This window comes from Semicossyphus pulcher, unplaced genomic scaffold (genome assembly GCF_022749685.1).
Source record: "Semicossyphus pulcher isolate SPU_LCO1_2020_fin unplaced genomic scaffold, fSemPul1.0.p SCAF_13, whole genome shotgun sequence".
NCBI classification, from domain to species: domain Eukaryota; kingdom Metazoa; phylum Chordata; class Actinopteri; order Labriformes; family Labridae; genus Semicossyphus; species Semicossyphus pulcher.
Genome location: NW_027211637.1, coordinates 15,581,990 through 15,599,749, shown reverse-complemented (window position 1 = coordinate 15,599,749; position 17,760 = coordinate 15,581,990). Strand labels below are relative to the sequence as shown.

At 41.0% G+C, this 17,760-nt stretch overlaps 1 protein-coding gene across 2 annotated transcripts; it reads right to left on the bottom strand.

The window, feature by feature from the left end:
* Positions 1–1,019: 1,019 nt before the first annotated feature.
* On the bottom strand, positions 1,020–16,013 carry atf7a (activating transcription factor 7a). Of its 2 annotated transcripts, none has more exons than XM_069660744.1 (12): positions 15,983–16,013; positions 11,204–11,275; positions 8,023–8,119; positions 7,696–7,808; positions 7,148–7,312; positions 6,764–6,912; positions 6,502–6,595; positions 6,285–6,404; positions 5,258–5,407; positions 4,800–4,988; positions 4,281–4,386; positions 1,020–4,062 (listed from the first exon to the last, which is right to left on the bottom strand). In XM_069660744.1, the coding sequence occupies exons 2-12, from the start codon at positions 11,249–11,251 to the stop codon at positions 3,830–3,832; spliced, it is 1,464 nt and encodes a 487-aa protein (XP_069516845.1). In that variant the 5' UTR covers positions 11,252–11,275; positions 15,983–16,013; the 3' UTR covers positions 1,020–3,829. The 2 variants fall into 2 exon arrangements, with proteins under 2 accessions (XP_069516845.1, XP_069516846.1); XM_069660745.1 differs by having other exon boundaries at positions 1,020–4,056.
* Positions 16,014–17,760: the final 1,747 nt, after the last annotated feature.

Below are 17,760 nucleotides of genomic sequence, written 5' to 3'. Positions count from 1 at the left end.
TTTGTCTTAAACCCAAAGACATTTGAATTCTAATCCCATAAAACCGATTGAGACCGTCATTTACACATAAGTTGATACTTTAAGGCATCATGCCACACAAATGCACAAATTGCCATCTGCTCATTTATACCCCAGAGCCACATAGCAGGTTATCCTACTCGAGATGATGTACTTGATTTATAAATGAACCTAAATTCAAATAAGAATATTTGTGGTTAAAACTACTCTAGACAGAGGCCAGAGCTCTACTCCTAGTGCTTAACTTATGGTCATCTTCAAAAGGCCAAAGTGGGATCCTGACTGTAACTGCTATGAAAATAAATACACCCTTACAGCCAGTCTCTGCAATTAAGGGCAGCTTACGAAAGGTTACGACCATGTTTTTCTTACAAGAAACATGGACATTGTCTTACGAATAAAACACTTCAAAGCAAACTAAACAAAACAGCATAATTGAAGGTTACGGTCATTTTTTGCCTTTCCAAAAGTATTTGAGTGCAGTACTAAAGCATTTAAAGCAGGACTACAGTGTGGGTTTTAGTAGTAGTTGGGTCATGAATCCAGCCCTTAAAGGCTCAACACACCTCCTCAGTAAATCTGGACAACACACTTAACAAAAAAGTTCTTAACATGCTTGAGTTTGTTTTGGTTCAAAAGTAGTCAAGCTTTACAATATGTATAGCTTAAATGACTTCGGTGTTCTTAAGAGAAGCTTCAGCCTTAATAACGTCTTTAAAAGTACAAATAACACCTAGTAGTTCAAGCACAAGAACTATAACACTTAGAATTGTTTTGCTACTTTTGTCAGTAAATTGATCATGTAAATTGCAGTCCATGACTGATGTAAAGGGACAAAACTATAAACAAAGAATTCAGTACAACATGATTAAATACGGTATATTCTCTCAACATGAAATACACTACCTTTCATAGCACATTTTACCAAGCACTGACTAACTGCTAGCCTTTTAGTCATTGTGAATCTCAGCTGAAAACAAAGAAACAAAACGTCATGTTCATTAAGATGTAGTTTCTTTAATTAAAACTGCAGCACTGTAAGTGTTCATAGTATTCCACTTGGACATGCATGGAAAAGTAAATATATTCATATAGTACAGATATGTACAGTACAAGGACAATTTTTGAAATCATCAGTCCAACAATGGGAGTGTGAAAAACCATTAATACACTATGTGCAACTTTCACATTGTTGCATTTTACATTAAATTGCTCTTTTCACAACAATTCTAGTTAACATCAATATGCCGAAGACCGTAATGAGGATTGTGATTTGCCAATTAAAAAATAAGTTAGACAAGGACAGTTTACAGACATGACCAAATTCATCTTTGAAGATATAAAAGGGGCATTTAACCTATTTTTGAAGGACTAATGAGATTTTTCTGTTCAGAAAACAAACAAAAAAAGAAATCCGTGTGTTAAAGAAATTAGTTTCTATATTCATCAGTACAATTAGACGCGTTATGACAAAGGTTGTATAGTGCTGAAAATAGCACACAACAAAAGAAAACAAGAAATGACAGAAAAGGTGCCAATGAAATGAATTACATGAAAACATGAAAGCTAAATATAGTTTGAATTTTCATTTCATATGAACAATCGTCTATAAAGGGACTGCTAGCCGAATATAGCGCTAGCTCCGAAGTACAACAAAATGCCGGGTCGCCATTGGGACTGTAGGACAAAAGGTTCAGTCGAAGGTGAAGGTTATAAAGTTGCTGAGCAAATTCCCATTCATGAATACAGTACAGATTTTAAAAAAGGATCTGATATCTCGGGGAAAAAGACCAAGAGGAGAAGAGGACTGAATAGAAATACAGAGCGACAATGAACTTGCATTATTTTAGTGCATAAAGACATGCCCATGAGTGGACAGATATCTCGTTTGAAAAGTATCAGATCTTGCAGATACATGACAGTAGCAGACAAAAGAAGGAAAAACAAAAAACAGGAAAAGACTAGAAAAGCAAAACCGCTTGTTTAGGCGTTTATGTAAAAATATACTGATATCTCTTTAACATATGTTGGTGGGTCTAATCAGAAACAGTCACAAGACATCTTAGTTTCAGCCTCTCTCAAAGCTTCGAGCAATGAAGATGTCTTTGCTGTGTCTCTCCACCAGATGACAGACAAGTAATGTATCATTTCATGTCACTGAAGAGAGACTTATCGTTAAACATTTAGTTGAAAGGCTAGTGGAATCTTCAATGATTTAATATTTTGTTTCCCATTGGTTGTCTCAAGTGGCATTTTTTATGTATTTTTTAAGGCTCGACTGTTTTTCATATGAGCAAATCTTGTCTTTAAGCGGGGGGAATCCGAGGCACAGATGTGATCTTAAGGCAAACTTATGAGACATTGTGTGTTCGACTGTGTGTAACAAACAAGTGCAAGTAACAAGCAGTGATATACTGTTGATTGTGTGACCTCTGAATCACAAAACAAATAACAGTCAGGCTGTTTACTTCCTGTCCCAGAACAAGTGCCAGGTGGTCTTTGGAGATTCAGAGATCAGATTTTTTTTTGTCATTATGGCTTAGTTAGTTTAGGTTTGGTACAGAGCAAAGAGACTGATCGGTTCATCGCACTTCCAACGAGCAGCAAGGATGTGCAACCATCCTGAGAAGTGTGAAAATAACAGTTACAGTAAGTCCAGAGCCCACACAGAGAAACACAGTCACCAGAAATAGTTTCATATAAAATGGAAAAGGCATCCAATAACAAACCAATAAACAGCCAAACTGCCTGTTTTAGACTGAAGTGGAGGAGGAGGGGACAGGATTATTCCCTTCAGTTCAGAAAAAAGATGTCCTCAAACATACTAATTGTAACATTACACACCATCAATCTAACGCATTTTGGTTCTGTGGACTAATCTGGGAGGATGTGCCAATTAATTAAAAAAATAGCTGCACAAACTGTATCAACAACATAACACCCTAATAGAAAAAGTCACATGCTAACAATCCAGCTATTAACGTATGAGATCAGGAGGAGGCAAACTGCTATGTTCTGATGTACATAAATATATACACACAGAGCCAATCACACACACAGTTAATCTATCTTATCATAAAGGGGTTTGGATGAGGTAAGGTTTCAGGGTCCGTGTTCAGATCACCTCAAGGTGGAAGAATTTACAAAAGGGTTTGGGTAAATATGTTTGAGTCTAAACAACGACTGCATCTTTGGAGCTAAGGATGTATAGGGACAAACGCTGCGATGGCATGTGTGTGTGTGGGTGTGCACGGCTAAAAAAGTCAGGAGCAACAAGGCACTATTCCCTGCTGAAAACTGTGTGAAACCCTGTGTGTTGTTTGGTATCTGATTTGATCGAGAGTGTTTATGCAACACCTGTGTGTTAGAGACTGTGAACGTGTGTGGTTAGGTGTCCACATGGGAAGTTCTTTACGGCAGTACACTCAGAGCGATGCAGTCCGACAGTCCAGTGAAGAGTCGTTCTGACTGAGGGAGAGGAGAGATGAGCGGGGAAGCACAAGAGGGGGAAACGAGGATGGGAGGGTGGAGTCCAGCCCCTGTAGTCTATGGCAAAGTGAACAGGAAGCTCTCTTAAAAGTCTCGGTCCATTCCCAGAAGGCTGCTGCTGAGCTCCAGGCCACAGCATGATGGCTCTACAGGAGGGGCAGAGAGAGCAGAGGAGCACAGCGAAGGAAGGAGGGAGGGGGAGATACAAAATTTTGACTTCTAGATTTGGGATTTCGGGAGGGAGGAGGTTGGGGGTCCGCTGCTCTTTTTTACCCCTGGGTGATGAGTGTGAGCCAATTCTGGGCCGTGGTGGCATCGCTCATCATCTGGCAGCGGATTGAGACTGTGCAGCCATGATAATGTGAGAGGGTCCACTCTCAGCCCTCTGCTGCTGGCCCATTCCTGCCAGCACGGACATAGCCATGGCTTCAGCTGCTGCCCTTGAGCTCAGGCCGTTGTGCCCTGCAGAAGGGCTGGGCGCCAAAGAGCTGTGCTGGATCACCGGAGCGGGAGATCCTGTAGGCTCTGAGGTGTCTTTCATGCTCTCTTCTGCAGCTTAATAGAAAAAAAAAATGCAGATTTAACCCTAAACTGGTAAAACCTTTTCACTTTTAACCTTGAATACACTCCCTACTTGCCAGAACAGCTAAGGACATTGTCATTGTTGTTTAGCAGTAGTTTCACAGACTTAAAAATCTGTCCCAAATAGTTGTGTAAAAAATAAACCGTATAGGCTACCAGGTTGGTAACATGGCATAGACATAAATGCTCACCTAAGTAGGCAGTCTTCTTTTGTAGGTTGGTCACAGGACAGTCCTTGTGGGCCAGCAGCAGCTGTTTCAAATGAGCCACCTCGTTCCGCAACAGAGACACTTCGTTCTGAAAGATCAGAAAATAAAGGAAGTAAAACATTTTTCAATCATTCAGAGATTCATATCATAGTTAGACATACAGTGAACCCACATAGGAGATCCGCCAAACTTTCCCCGCTGGTTTATACTGTTTTCCAGTTAAGAAATTACCTAAAGAGAACTAGAGAGTTTTTTACTCCCGTACAGCTGTCAGTAGAGAAGTGGTCATGGAGTATAAAAATAACCTGAAACAATCCCAGTACATATTAAAGCCAAGTTGTAAAGAGTTCCTGTTACCTCGCCCAATTGAAAAATTACCAAAAATTCCATGAAACTAGTTGTACTTATCTGGAAATCACCTCCCAAACCTCCACTAAGAAGTCAGAGTGGCCTCCCACAACCACAATTCAACCCCCACCCACCCACTCCAAACCCACTCACCGACAGCGAGACGTTGAGGTTGCAGAGCTCCTCAGCCTTCTTCTCTAGAGAACTGACCCACAGTTTGCGTTTCTGTCTGCAGCGTGATGCCGCAGCACGATTCCTCTCGAGGAAGCGCTGCCTTCGCTCATCTGGGTCATCGTCGACCGTCCGCCGCCGACGCCCACCTGTAGGCTGTGCTGGAGATACCTAGAGGGAGAAGACGGGGTAAAGGGTGAGAAGGAAACCGACAGACAGGGGAGGGGAGCGGAAGAAAGACGAGAAAGAAAAGGGAAGTTTGAGTCATAGTTGCATTATTTTAGTCAGAGCACGTTGTCACTTCAAAAAAGTACAGCCCAGTTTAATGTAACTGAAAAAGGTGATACCAAATTCTAAACAAGGTTCAGTAGCTCAGTTAAGTTTGATGCTTTCTTAGTTTTACCAACTTTAAATCCTCAACCAAAGATGACACAATGTACCTGAGGTTGTGCAGGTGATGGAGCATCTGGATGTTGGACGAGCAGCTGGCTCTGCTCTGCCCTCTGAGGAACCATGGGGCTGCTGCCCATAGCCATGATCCCCATACTGTGTCCTGATGGGCTCTGCTGGGACAGGGCAGCCTTCAGGCGCTGCAGGAGAACAATATGACCAACATCAATAACAAGCACAGGAATTAAAATACACAGTCCTGTGTTGAACTGTTGGTTTAACAGTTTAAAAAGTTTAATGTTAGGAATAAGACAATGCTTTATTATTGCTGAAAAAGGATCCACACAGAGCCAAAGCAACCACAAATAGCAACGCTTTCATAACCTACCCAAAATAAGCAGCAGGAAAAGCCTAAATCTTTTTAAAGAGGTGCTCTAATTCTGCAGGGATCTTCAACCATGCTGACCTGACAGCATCACACAGTTGCAGCTTGTTCCAGCTGCACCACATTCATGTGACATCCTGTTCCATCTCGACCATTTAGTACTGGTTCAGCTCTCGAGGCATTGTAGATGGTGTAAGACAACTATAGTTATATGCTCCTGGAAAAATGTTCTAATGATCTTTATTTGTGATCTGGTGCATTACACTACTCGCAGTAATGGTGTCAAAATATCCGATTGAGGAGACAAATTGTTAAGTATTAAGATACCAATGGCTGACTGAAATTAATCCGATCAGGCGACATAGTTGGACTTTATTTTATTTAATGTCTGCCTTTTGTCAGAGTGTGAATGTATGCCCTGTATAGTGCTTTATATTCACAAAAGATTAAGAATGTTGAGGCCACGATGTATTAATAACTTTCTGCTCACAATCCAATAATGTGAAGCGCCACATTCTGTATGCAAAAATGACTGTTGTGCGACGTGGTGTAAGGGTTACATAAACAAGTAACTGCAGTAAAAAGTCATATGATGAATAAACTAAGCCAGCGCAGAGCGAGGCCGGAGGGTGAAGATGAAGACAAAAAGAAGAGATAAAGAGACAAAAATAGAGAGCTAATCTAGTGCTGACCATCTTGGCCTCTGAGTGGATGCTGTAGCCGGAGGGGGAGTTAGAGCCGCTGCTGCTGCCTCCCAGAGGAGGTCCGGGGATCCCAGGAATGTTGGGTACCATGCACATGGGTCGGACAAGCTGGAGACAACGACAAGATATACAAGCATGTATTTGTTAAAAACTTCTTAGCAGAGGAATTGAGTTTGAACATATTAAGTTTGATGGTTTGCCTTACATTAATGACAGAGGACATCTGTCCTGGACCAGGAAGCACAGGCACTGCCTGACCAGACGGAAGCATCATCATGGGGTAGTGGCTGGTTGGCGAGCTAAAGAGGCAGGAGCAGGAGATTCAGTTATATTGATATGAAGAGTTGACAACAACTAAAGTTTATACTCTTATACTTAAAATGTCCTAAAATGTTTTTAAAAACTAAAAAATATTAAGTAGAAAATCAGGTTAAAGAGGTCAGCAGAGGTCACTAGAATGCACTTACCCCAGAGTACGATTGGAAGGTGGTGCCTGTGTGATGACAGATGTGGGTGATGGCATGGTGGGCTGAAGAGCATCAAAACCCAGGTGTAGTGGGAGGGAACCTGGACGCACAATAGTCGGAGTGGGGGCTGAACTCCTGGGTGGTGTGTCCTAGGAGAGTAACAGTGAGGTTAAGTTACATTGAACTGTTAAAAACACAGATTTCAGTGTTCAAAGACACAATGGGCCCCGCATAACACATAAGAAGAAAGGTAACATTAATCACGTCCACAACAGGCATTTATGTAACACTGAAATAGCCATAATGACATAAATAATGCCAGATAGATTCCACCATCTCCTCTGTACAATCACACAAACCCCCCTCCTTTAGTGTCGGTCTTACCTTTCCTTTAACCAGAAACTCCCCGCTGCTGTCTGACATGCCGGAGATAGACTCAGGGCTGTCAGGTGGCGAGGAGTCGACCTCTACAGGAGCCTCCTCTTTCACCTTTACGTCTGATGGCGTCTGCAGGGTCATGTCCAAAGCCACGGAGTTGGGTGCAGGGAGCTGAGGAGGACAGCGACAGTAAGAGAGAGTGTAAGTTCGCATTACTGATCAAATATAAAGATTCTCACAGACTACAGTGCATTAAAAAAAGGAAGTGGGTATTCATGTTTTTCATGTCATCACACAAACCTCACCCCGGTTCATCAGTTTACGAAACACTATCTTAAATGAATAGTTTAAATATAATGTCACAAAGACGAAGGGCAAAAGGCAATAATCTTAGACTACATCAACATTTGAAGTGAGAAAGAAACTACAAAGACTACATGGGAGTCTCTGCAGTTTCTTCCTTTGGTTTCTGTACATAATTATACATAAATGCACACACACACACACACAAGCAGACAAATATAAACAAAACATCAACCCCAACCCATCCTTACAGAGTTCTTTGCTCTCTTTTCCTCCTCATCTTGTTCAAAGGAGCTGGCCAGCTCGTTAAACAGACCGACCTCCTCGCAGTTCTTTAGGAAGCGGGTGGGAGTAGGTGTCTGGTCTGGCAAAAGGGAATCAGCAGAGATAACTATTCAAATAACGCTTTCACACGCAGTTAACACTTTGAATCAAATATAGAATCTTATGTCATGAATGTGTGTTTGGAGCTGCTTTTCTGGACATTGTATTGAAAGCACTGACGCATGCTAAACAGTCTTCATCTGGATGTAGGCAGATGATATATTATAATCATCTTCAGTGTGTTAAGACAGTACCTGCTATAATGACTGAGTCAGTCCGGGCTGGTCCAAATTTTAGTGTCATCTCATGCTTGTGTTTGTGTACAGCCAAGTGGTCCTCATTGGTAAACCTCTGCAACAAGTGAACCAGAAGAAAGGAGGAGAGAAAATGTTCATTATATGAAGATGCTATGTGTAACTGTCTACTTGTCCGAGTGACCTAAAGAAAAAGCCTTTAGTTCTATAACCCAGGTATCATATTGCAATAATCACAGACAGTTATCTCTTGAAGATGTAGCCCAACATATGCAGCCTGTCGTGTGTACGTTATGTCACAAACCATAAAGAAAGCTTTATCTGCGGTGTACAATTCCTCGTGTCTTAAAAGCCATTTCTGGGGCCCATTATGGCTGCAGGCCATGGGCTCAAATATCTGAACAAAAGTTAGAATCATCTAGAAAAAGAAACTGGTTTGTATCACTTAGAGTTGCAATTACTTTAACAACACAGAAATGTAGGGAACGAACAATGGTGGGAAAATACCAAAAGCAAATGACAGATTAAATAGAAGCTGCAGAGTGTAAAACATGTGGATGCCATACACTGCTGTAAACATGAGTCTATGTTCTGTTTCTTCCCCTAGCGCAGATATCCACAGTTGAAGCTACAGGTGGTCTGTCACTTTGGCAAATCAGAACTTAGAAAGAGAGGACAAACAGCCACCGTCTGCAACACACGACTTCTTCTTTGGAGAAGTGAGGTGAATCAGAAAGAGACGGAGGAGGAATAATCTTGGCTCTGGCACAAGCCTATTCACCATTGGCTGGGGCCTATTTTAGGGCGCTGCGTTGCAGTTGCGAGTTCGGACGTGAGAGAGTGAAGTGGAAACACAGTCAAGTGTCAGGGGGCTTATTTTTAGCCCCACCAGGCAGCATCACCAATACAACTGCATGTCAGATTTGTCTCTTTCCTCTGAACAAGGCAGAGGGTCTTGTAGAGGAAACTATCTCTAACTAATCTCCCTGTATGAGATACGGGCGGCTAGGGTTACCCCTCCCCACGCAGTTAAGACTGGGCTTTATATAATGAGGTGCTGTTGTTGTTGTTGTTAACGTGGTAAAAGGAAAACCCTGAGTAAAGCCAAAAGTCAATCATCCTCGTTCTATTATGGGCGTGATTCAGACTTTCCCGGTAGACAACTGCTGCTTGTAAAGGGCAGAAGTAAAACAGCTTCTGGACATAAGGAACCAGTAACATAAAAGATGTTCCGTGTCTACACAAATAAATATCATCAAAGGATAAATATAAACGCAGAACATGTCTAAGCTTCATAGCATTTTTATACGATAGTTTAGCTGATATGACATGTAAGACTATTGTATCTTATAACTTAAAAGTCACAAAACTAAATGGATCTATACCAATGAGTATTGAAAACTGTCTTAAAAGTTCTTAATCAAACACATTAGATATTTTTATCAGATAAATTAAAACACAATTTCCCCTTTTTTAGATTCTATTTCAATAACATCTAATCAATATTTTTACATCACCAATAAGCTGGGGCTAATGAGAGAGGTGTGCCTGCTACAAGCAACAAACTGCGGACACAAACCTAAGCCCCTTTCCCACTGGTCAAAAAACCCGCTAACACCCAGCTATTTTGTTTAGTTAAGATAATCCTTTATTGATCCCCAGGGGGGAAATTCGGGAACGCTTAATTAACGCCTCAGCTCCGATCGGCATTCATGGGAACACAAAACCCGGGTCGACGCGCTACTCTCGCCCCCTTTCCCGCGCGATGCTAGAACGTGCAACGAAATTCCGGCCGTCTCTGTCCGAGCAGTGCTCGAACATCGTTGCAAATTTGTCAGCGCTGAGTTTGATAAATAGACTGAGTGAGTAATAGATACAATGAAGACCTAACCACTGTAACATCTTCACTGGCCTCCATGCTGCTTACCAAAGAGTATAATGTAAATGCTTTGTGCTTACTATTGTTTACTAACCCTGTCTCCGGCGTGTTTGTGATGTGAGACGGTGAAAAGAGACCGAAAGGAGTATACTCCACTGGCAATGGGAAAAGAGACAATCTGCATTTATTAGCATGTCTTTCCGGGTCTGAATAACCTGCGTCAAAGCGCTAATTTTGGTGGGAAAGGGGTATTAGCAACTAACTCTAGCTTGTTAGCACAGTGGAGCATTTAGTAGCTTTAGAGCCAGATATTTCCCTCAGGCTGAGACCAAAACAGAGCTTAAAGAGAGTGACAACAAGACAAACACTTGCTGCCATCAACGTCTCATTGCTTCCATTGTGATTCTGAAACATAAAAAAAGTTTAAATATTCACGGTGGCTGTCCCTTGGTGTCCATAATGTTCTGAGAAGAAAACAGCCGAACAAATCATAATTTATTTATCTAACACACAACGCATGTGTAACTGCTGAACATGCCTGTTGTTTGAACCACTAATCCCATTTACAACACATCCCAACACATCGCTTCTGATCAGGAATGAAAAAAAGCTTATGAATCACAAATGTTACTTAACCACGTAAACACTTTCTTCCTCCAGATCTCAGAGGAGATAATGCATAACTGGCTCTTAGGATTAACACGCAGATGAACACAGCATCAGACGGCTAATGAAGCACAACATCAGACATGACATTTCCTGTGCTGAATAGTCATGAGTCCTAGAAGAACACACTTCTTTTAATTTGCCCCGACAACACACCACGTTGCTGGCATGTGAGTGCACTATTGGCGCTCAGCTGAGTCACTGCCGCGGCTCAAACCTGTGTCTGCAGGCGCTGGAAGTCAACAGTGACAGGTTGAAACAATGACTGTGCTCTGATTACTCACCGGAGCTTCCAGTGAGTCACTGCTAGAGGAGACAGCATTGTCTCACAAGACAGCATGCTAGCTAGAACGCTATCTGTGTGATGATGATCGTTAGGTGTGTTGTAGAGATCACAGCCAGTTAGTTTATTCTGCCACTGAGAACAAGCTAGTTTTCTTTCATTGTATAAATGTAGCTTTGTTAAGCTTTTAAGTACAGTTTTTTTTTGTTTCACTTTCAATTTCAAGTAGATAAAAAACATTCAAACATAAGTATCTACACTGAACTGTTGGATAAACTTTTACAATAGCAAAAATACCTGCCACACACACATGCACACACCTGACACCCAGAACAAGGAGGGCGAGGACTTACCTGTCCACAGCCAGGAGCGTTGCACACAAAAGGTCGGTCGTCCCCCATTTTTGCAAAAAGCTTGCAATGTAACTGTGGGAGAGGAGAAGAGGAGAACATTGCAGCAGCTTGTCTTGATTTGTGAACTGGCAAAACCCGAACACAACAAAACAGGGATGCTGTGGCTTGTAGTCTTCAGTCTGAGCAGGAAGCCGAACGCTATTTAAAAATAACCCTGGCAAGGAGGAAAACATGCACAGAGGCAGCGAGACGAAGTTTCCCTGGTGATACTTCCTTCACACAGGGGGGATTCTGGCTGACCAATGAGGAGCCGCTTCCATGAGAGAGCGACGGCTGCCGTTTACACAAAGACATCTCCCTCTCCTTCTGTCTCATTTTCCCTCACGTCCAATCCCTCCTTCTCTCATTACCACTCCCTCTTCTCACCTCTTAAGCACTTCCCACCCTTTTACCTTCTCCGTCAATCTCTCCCTCTCTCTGATACGACTCGGCGCACAATCAGTCTCTCTGTCTTCTTTCACTTTCTGAGGACAACCATGTGAGTCCACAACACAAATATTTTTGAAATGGGTAAATTAACACTGACTCTTTACTGTGACTCACTACCACAAATGTTACTATACTTTTAGTATGATTGTCGTGATTTCAATACGCACAAGGCCAACTTCTAAACTACTATCGTAATAACGCCGGTGCTTTACATGCCCCATTTAAATCTAAGATTATCAGTATATTGATAATTATCTTCAGTTTAAAGTTCGCTTTTCATGTCGGCTCCCTTTGATACGTTCTTCATAATCAATCACAGTATTACCATATTCAAACTACTGCTAACTGCTTGGACAAGTATGGTCTGACATGATTGTTGAATAGAAATAACAATAAAAGCTCCCGTGAAAAGATATTAAAGTAATATTCAGTGAAGATATATATGATGTTTTATTGTCTAATTAGGGTACGTTTAACCGTCCTGCTTTTTGCTGTTATAACATAGTGTTAAGCACTTTATTGGGGTTCGAAATGCACTAGAAACACTTCAAAAGCTTTCAAAATAACTACAAATACTAACACATAATACTCTTCCAGGGTGATGTGATTGTAAAGAGTTAATGTTCATGTTCTCCGCCTGTTGAAGTGACACAAATTAAAGCTGTCTGTGAAGCTTATTGCTTCTATCAGCTGTCTGCCCCGAACCCCGCCAACCCGCCTCCCCCTTGCACAGCCGAACAACAATCCATGTGAAGAGAGACAAACTTGGAAGTTTAGAAAAAAATATATTAGTCTTTGGATTTAAATCATGGAAGTGAAGAGGAGGCAATAAACAAGGGACATTAATGATTTAGAGCTCTCAACTGGCATAAAGTGACGTCTGGCAGCTATTACACAACGTTGTCCCACTGACAGTACATCGACGAGCAACACGCATCCAGGACCTTGCTGTGTGTACAAGAAAAAGCCTTTCATAATAAAAGCCACTGACTACTTCAATACTCATTTTAGTTCTGCTAAAACACAGTCATGAGCAGGGATGGCGTCCCACATCAATAATTCAATACAAGCCCTTCAAAATGCACATGATAGACATCCTGTGGGATCCACTTCCTAACATTTAAGTGTGTTATGATGATGGCATGAAGGCCGTTGTACGTTCGTGTTGTTTTGATTTGTTTGTTAAACTCCTTAAAATTATCATTATGTTAAAAAAAACCTGCCGATGCATTATACAAAGTAGCTATTCTAATGGAAACGTAAGTAAAACATGTTTATTAATGCAATATCATACTGTTTTGTTGCACCTCCTACATGGATTCAGCATGCAGCCTAACGTTATTGAGTGGGACAGATTATTCATTACGTTGGCCAGGAATAAATGTTTGAAAGTTTTCCCAATGTTCTCAGTATATTTTCCTCCTTCTTCCCTCCATCTCTCCCTCTGCTGAAGACAGCTGCCTGTGAGCCAACACATGATTACTGAAGCCTTGCGGTGGAATACAACGCTCTCCCATGACGCCGGGCCCGTAACAGGCCGAACTGTTGTGTCCATCAGCTCTATGTCTGCGTAAGAAAAGTTGTCTGCATCGTGACTGCAAGCAAAATCCCAGTCCCGTCTCTGTGCAAATCAAAGGGGCCAATGATGCAAACCTCCCATGCTCTGGAGAAAGGCAACAGGTTGGTGCCAGGACCCTCACAAAGTGCTTACAATCCCTTGAGTCTATTTGGGCAGGGAAGCGTCTGCAAACGAGATACTGAGTCTGGCTCGTTATACCGAGGGTGTGGACCGCGTGGGGAAATGGACACATCTGGCGTGAGGAGTGGAGCAGATTTCAGAGTTTACATGTTAGTAAAGACATGCTAGACATTAACTTGGCTGACTGGCACCATGTGTGAATTCTGCCATAAATTTCAGAGTTGGAAAATACCATTTGTTTTCATAGCTGCATCAACCAGTATCTTAACCTGATTAAAGCACATGTGTTAAGGTCTTTTCTGCAGCATCTACTACTTAGCTTTGCAGTGAGATAATCTATTTTAAAGCACATCTTAAAATCTGCAGCTCTGTGTGTATGTGTTAATGTATCTCACTTAGAATAAACGAATGAATGAGTGGAGTGTAAAAATTACTGTACACTATAAAATGCTCTACTTTATGCACACTTCCACTCTGAGAGACAATAAATCAGCCTGCTAGTTACATTAGTCCTGATACACATCTCTGATATTCATTACAGGCATGGATATCAAGTCCACCTATTTTCGCCTCCTTTCATCCAAGGTGACATAGAAGCACTCAAATTGCCCTAATTCCTGCCCTGTCTCATTGAGCTGCTGCCAAAGTCCCACCGTTAACTTGGATTTCTCCGACTCAGCAGGTGTAGGGGAACGAGTCCCAGCTATAATCAGCCACAGCCATCCAGTGTTTGATGCAGCCTGCTAGGAAACTGACTAAACAAACTGTATTAATAGCTCGCGCTGCAGCCATGACTCTGGAATCTGAGGCTTGAATTGCCAGAGGGAAGGGGAGACCCCGCAGAAAGAAAAAAAAGCAAAGGAAGGGGAGGGAGAAATGGATAAATAGCGATGAAATAAAGAAAAAAATGCGGTCAGTGATTGGTCAATTACAGAATCATATATTTGCTGAATTACAAAGGTGAGGTCCAGTAAATTGGTGCTAAACACTTTAGATACGGAGGTCTAAGCTGTCGCTAGCTGTGTGCAACCGCCACTATGTATTTATGTAAGCAAAGTGAACCTGAGATTTGGTCAATGGAACAAATGAAATTCTATATGCATGGCTGCATAGCTATCTAAGCCTAAAAGCTGAACCCATGAAAACAATGCAGGACAAAACAAGATGGACAGAACAGGATAGTTGTTTTTTTTATTAATCAGAAACACTGTGCCGATTATTGTTTGTGGTCGACAACTTCTTTAAGACCTTTTTATGGGGTTTTGGTGCTGTTGCAAGATTTAAAAGACAAAGACCATGTCACTTAAAGTTTAAGGTGCCATCAGAGGTTGAGCCTGCACAATAGTTTTGCTAAAACCAGTGTTTTACCACAGCATTATATTCTGGATTAACTAACCAAAAATTAATTGGACAGACTTTACTGACTTCTTAGCCTAAGGTATATATTCATACATAAAGTGCAAGTCCCCTGCATATATCTGAAATAACAAATATGTGTGATGTGATGTTTTAGTTATATGGAATAATACATATGTTGCATACAATTTCAAAGTTATATCATTGCCCAGAGTGGGTCAAGGGGTTTGGCGTTGGACGATACAGGGTGCAGTTTTCTTTGGTGTAACTCTATGTGATGGAATGAGGTATAACTCTGCCAAAAACATGACCTACATTCCTAATGAAGGTGTTGACATGCATGGGGATGCGAATCCTGGGGCGTTCAACAGCTCAAATTGCAATACTATGGATATCATTAATACTTGAGACTTTGAGTTTCTTTAGAGACTTTTCTGCAGACCCAGATTATCATTACAGCATATTCTACCGCCAAAAACACACAGGCAAATATTCTTCGTGGGGCTTCAGGCATGTAAAAAACGTCAATGTCAAACTGCAATCCTGTAGTCCTGCAAACTTTGGTTCCTTCTTCCAGACAACGCTGACTGGTTTGAAAAAGTTTGTCTTTTTTAAGACTCATTACCGTCTGGCGACGTTCGGGCACACTTAGCCCTGCCTTTTACCGTAACAAGACCGCCTATTCTTCACAGCAATTGGCTATAAGCACAGTCAGTCAACAGCTTCTGCTGCGTGCACAGCTCTAGACCCTGTCAATAACATCGGCTAGACGACTCTTATTGGTTAAAACCCCGAAATCAACTTTTTGTATCCACGAAAAACTAATGGCTAGCTGGTGAGGCTAGCGTTAACAACAGGCCGAACGCACACTCAAAACGAGTAATAACAGCGCTACAACCACTTTCAGCGATGACAACAAACACACATACACATAAATTCAATACTATCCGTATTGAGCTTGTGTTTTTAAGGGCATAGCGAACAGTCAAAATCGCAAAAGCGGAAAAAAGCTAACAGTTAGTTGGTTAGCGGACTGACACTTGAGTGCAAAGCGAGACTGTGGGTCCGAATGAAACGTTGTAGCTGCCAGAACAGTTTCGACAATTACAAAGACGTGTAGTTTTAACAACTACAAACACTGAAAACTAACGCACCGAGCTACATTTTATAATAGTTTCGTGTAGTCGAAATATCTTACACGAATTTAAAGGGTAATAAAGTGTTTACAAACTCACCCTTGCGCCCCTCTCTCTGGCTCCCCTCTCCTCTCCTCTCTCTTGGAATTTGACACTCCCCTTGACGTCGAAATATCGCGAGAATTGGCGGCAGCTCTTGTGGCTGGACGTGTGGAAATGTATCGAGACGTTGAGAGGAAATGATAGCATCCTGATTTTGGGTTACTATTTTAACCAGTTTATTCTGATTTGATACGTAAAATAACGCGTAGATTGGACCTACATGATTGGGAAATCAAGTAATACCTATCTCAATCTACACACTGGCTAAATATGCACCAGTTGATTTTAAAGCCTTTAGTTTAGTTGACCTGTCAAAATTCAAAACCCTATAATGACAATCGAGGCACTATATTTGCTTATAGTCAATATGAGATACTGTAAGATCAAAACATTGAATCAATAATCAAATCACGACGATTAGCAGGTCAAATAATTTAGTGAAACACCAGAGAACACAAAGACACTCTGAATTGCTATTCAATTTTTACTGCTTTTTGTAACTGTTGTAGGCCTACAACACAGCATGCAGGTCCAGGCCATGCAAAAACTTAAGTGCTAAGACCAAGTACATTAGGTCACCCAAATTAATACTTAAAATGTGTAAAAGTGATTTAGTAGGTAAGGTGCTTTATTTAAAGATAAAGTCACTATTTTTTGCGACATGAAAAAGTAATTATAAATCTTACATATTTGATTTTATGATTTTAGGTTTCCCCTCATACTATCACCTAAACTGTTCAGGACACTCCTGCTGTTCAATAATCAGACACCAAAGACAATATTCAGCAATTGGTTATTATTAATTTGATGGTTGGGTAATATTTTAGACTGTGACCAATCACATGTGTCTATCTAACAACATTTTCGGGGATTTTACTATGTTGGTCTATTCTCAACAATGGCAGTTAGTGCATTTTGTCCTCCTTTTTCCTGTTTAAGGGTTTTGACCTTTTCTATATTTCAAATCAAAGGTCAAAGGACAGAGTTTGACATATGCAAATTTTTGATATTGTCATATCTGGATATATGAATAAAACTGAGTTGTACAGTTATTTCTAAATCAATGCATGTACTGTTTTTCTCCTTTCTTTCTTTCCTTCAATTTTCTTTTATAATAGGCTTTCCCTGTTCCAAATAATGTTGTACGATATGTCACAAATTGCATGATGATAAGCAAACATAAGTAGCAAAAAAATGTTCTGTAGTACACTTTTTTTGCACTCATACTGTATTCTGGCTTTCAATAGAGTTGCAAATTTAGAGAAAACAACAGTTAGTATGAATAGAGCATGTCCCAGGACAATAGAGGCACAGATACATATAGCTGTCTTGATAAGCAATAGACCTATAGATAATATATTTGTCCATATACTTTGTGTACCTTGCGCTTAAAAAACTATAGTCATTTGATCATAACATAAAAGCCGTCAGTATTGTGTGGACATTGAAAATGAGGGGGGTCTTTTCCCCTCTTGCTTTGGTTTCCTTCCTGATATTCTCACCCTGCTCTCTCTCCTTGGAAATGAACGTCCTGACTGTGCCAGTGCAAGGCAGCATTGTGTACAAACCTGAAACAATAGGTGCAAACATTAGAAATAAATAAATGAACAGAATTGAGATAATGCTAAACCAGCTTGTTATGCAATTAAAAACATCATCTATTAAAGAGGAGGCAGCTGATGAAATCCACGGCAATTGTTACATAACCTCACAAATTTTCTCCAATATACAAATAACACTAAACATCAAATTCAGGCTGTTTTATAAGTAAATGG

Bases quoted from the DNA above. Each gene is read 5' to 3' on its own strand.
- atf7a (XM_069660744.1), bottom strand. From the start codon at position 11,251: ATGGGGGACGACCGACCTTTTGTGTGCAACGCTCCTGGCTGTGGACAG. The intron at 7,809-8,022 runs GTACTGTCTTAA...CCCTTTTGCCAG, and splicing joins TGACTCAGTCATTATAGCAG to ACCAGACACCTACTCCCACC. The intron at 6,596-6,763 runs GTAAGTGCATTC...CTGCCTCTTTAG, and splicing joins CCTTCCAATCGTACTCTGGG to CTCGCCAACCAGCCACTACC.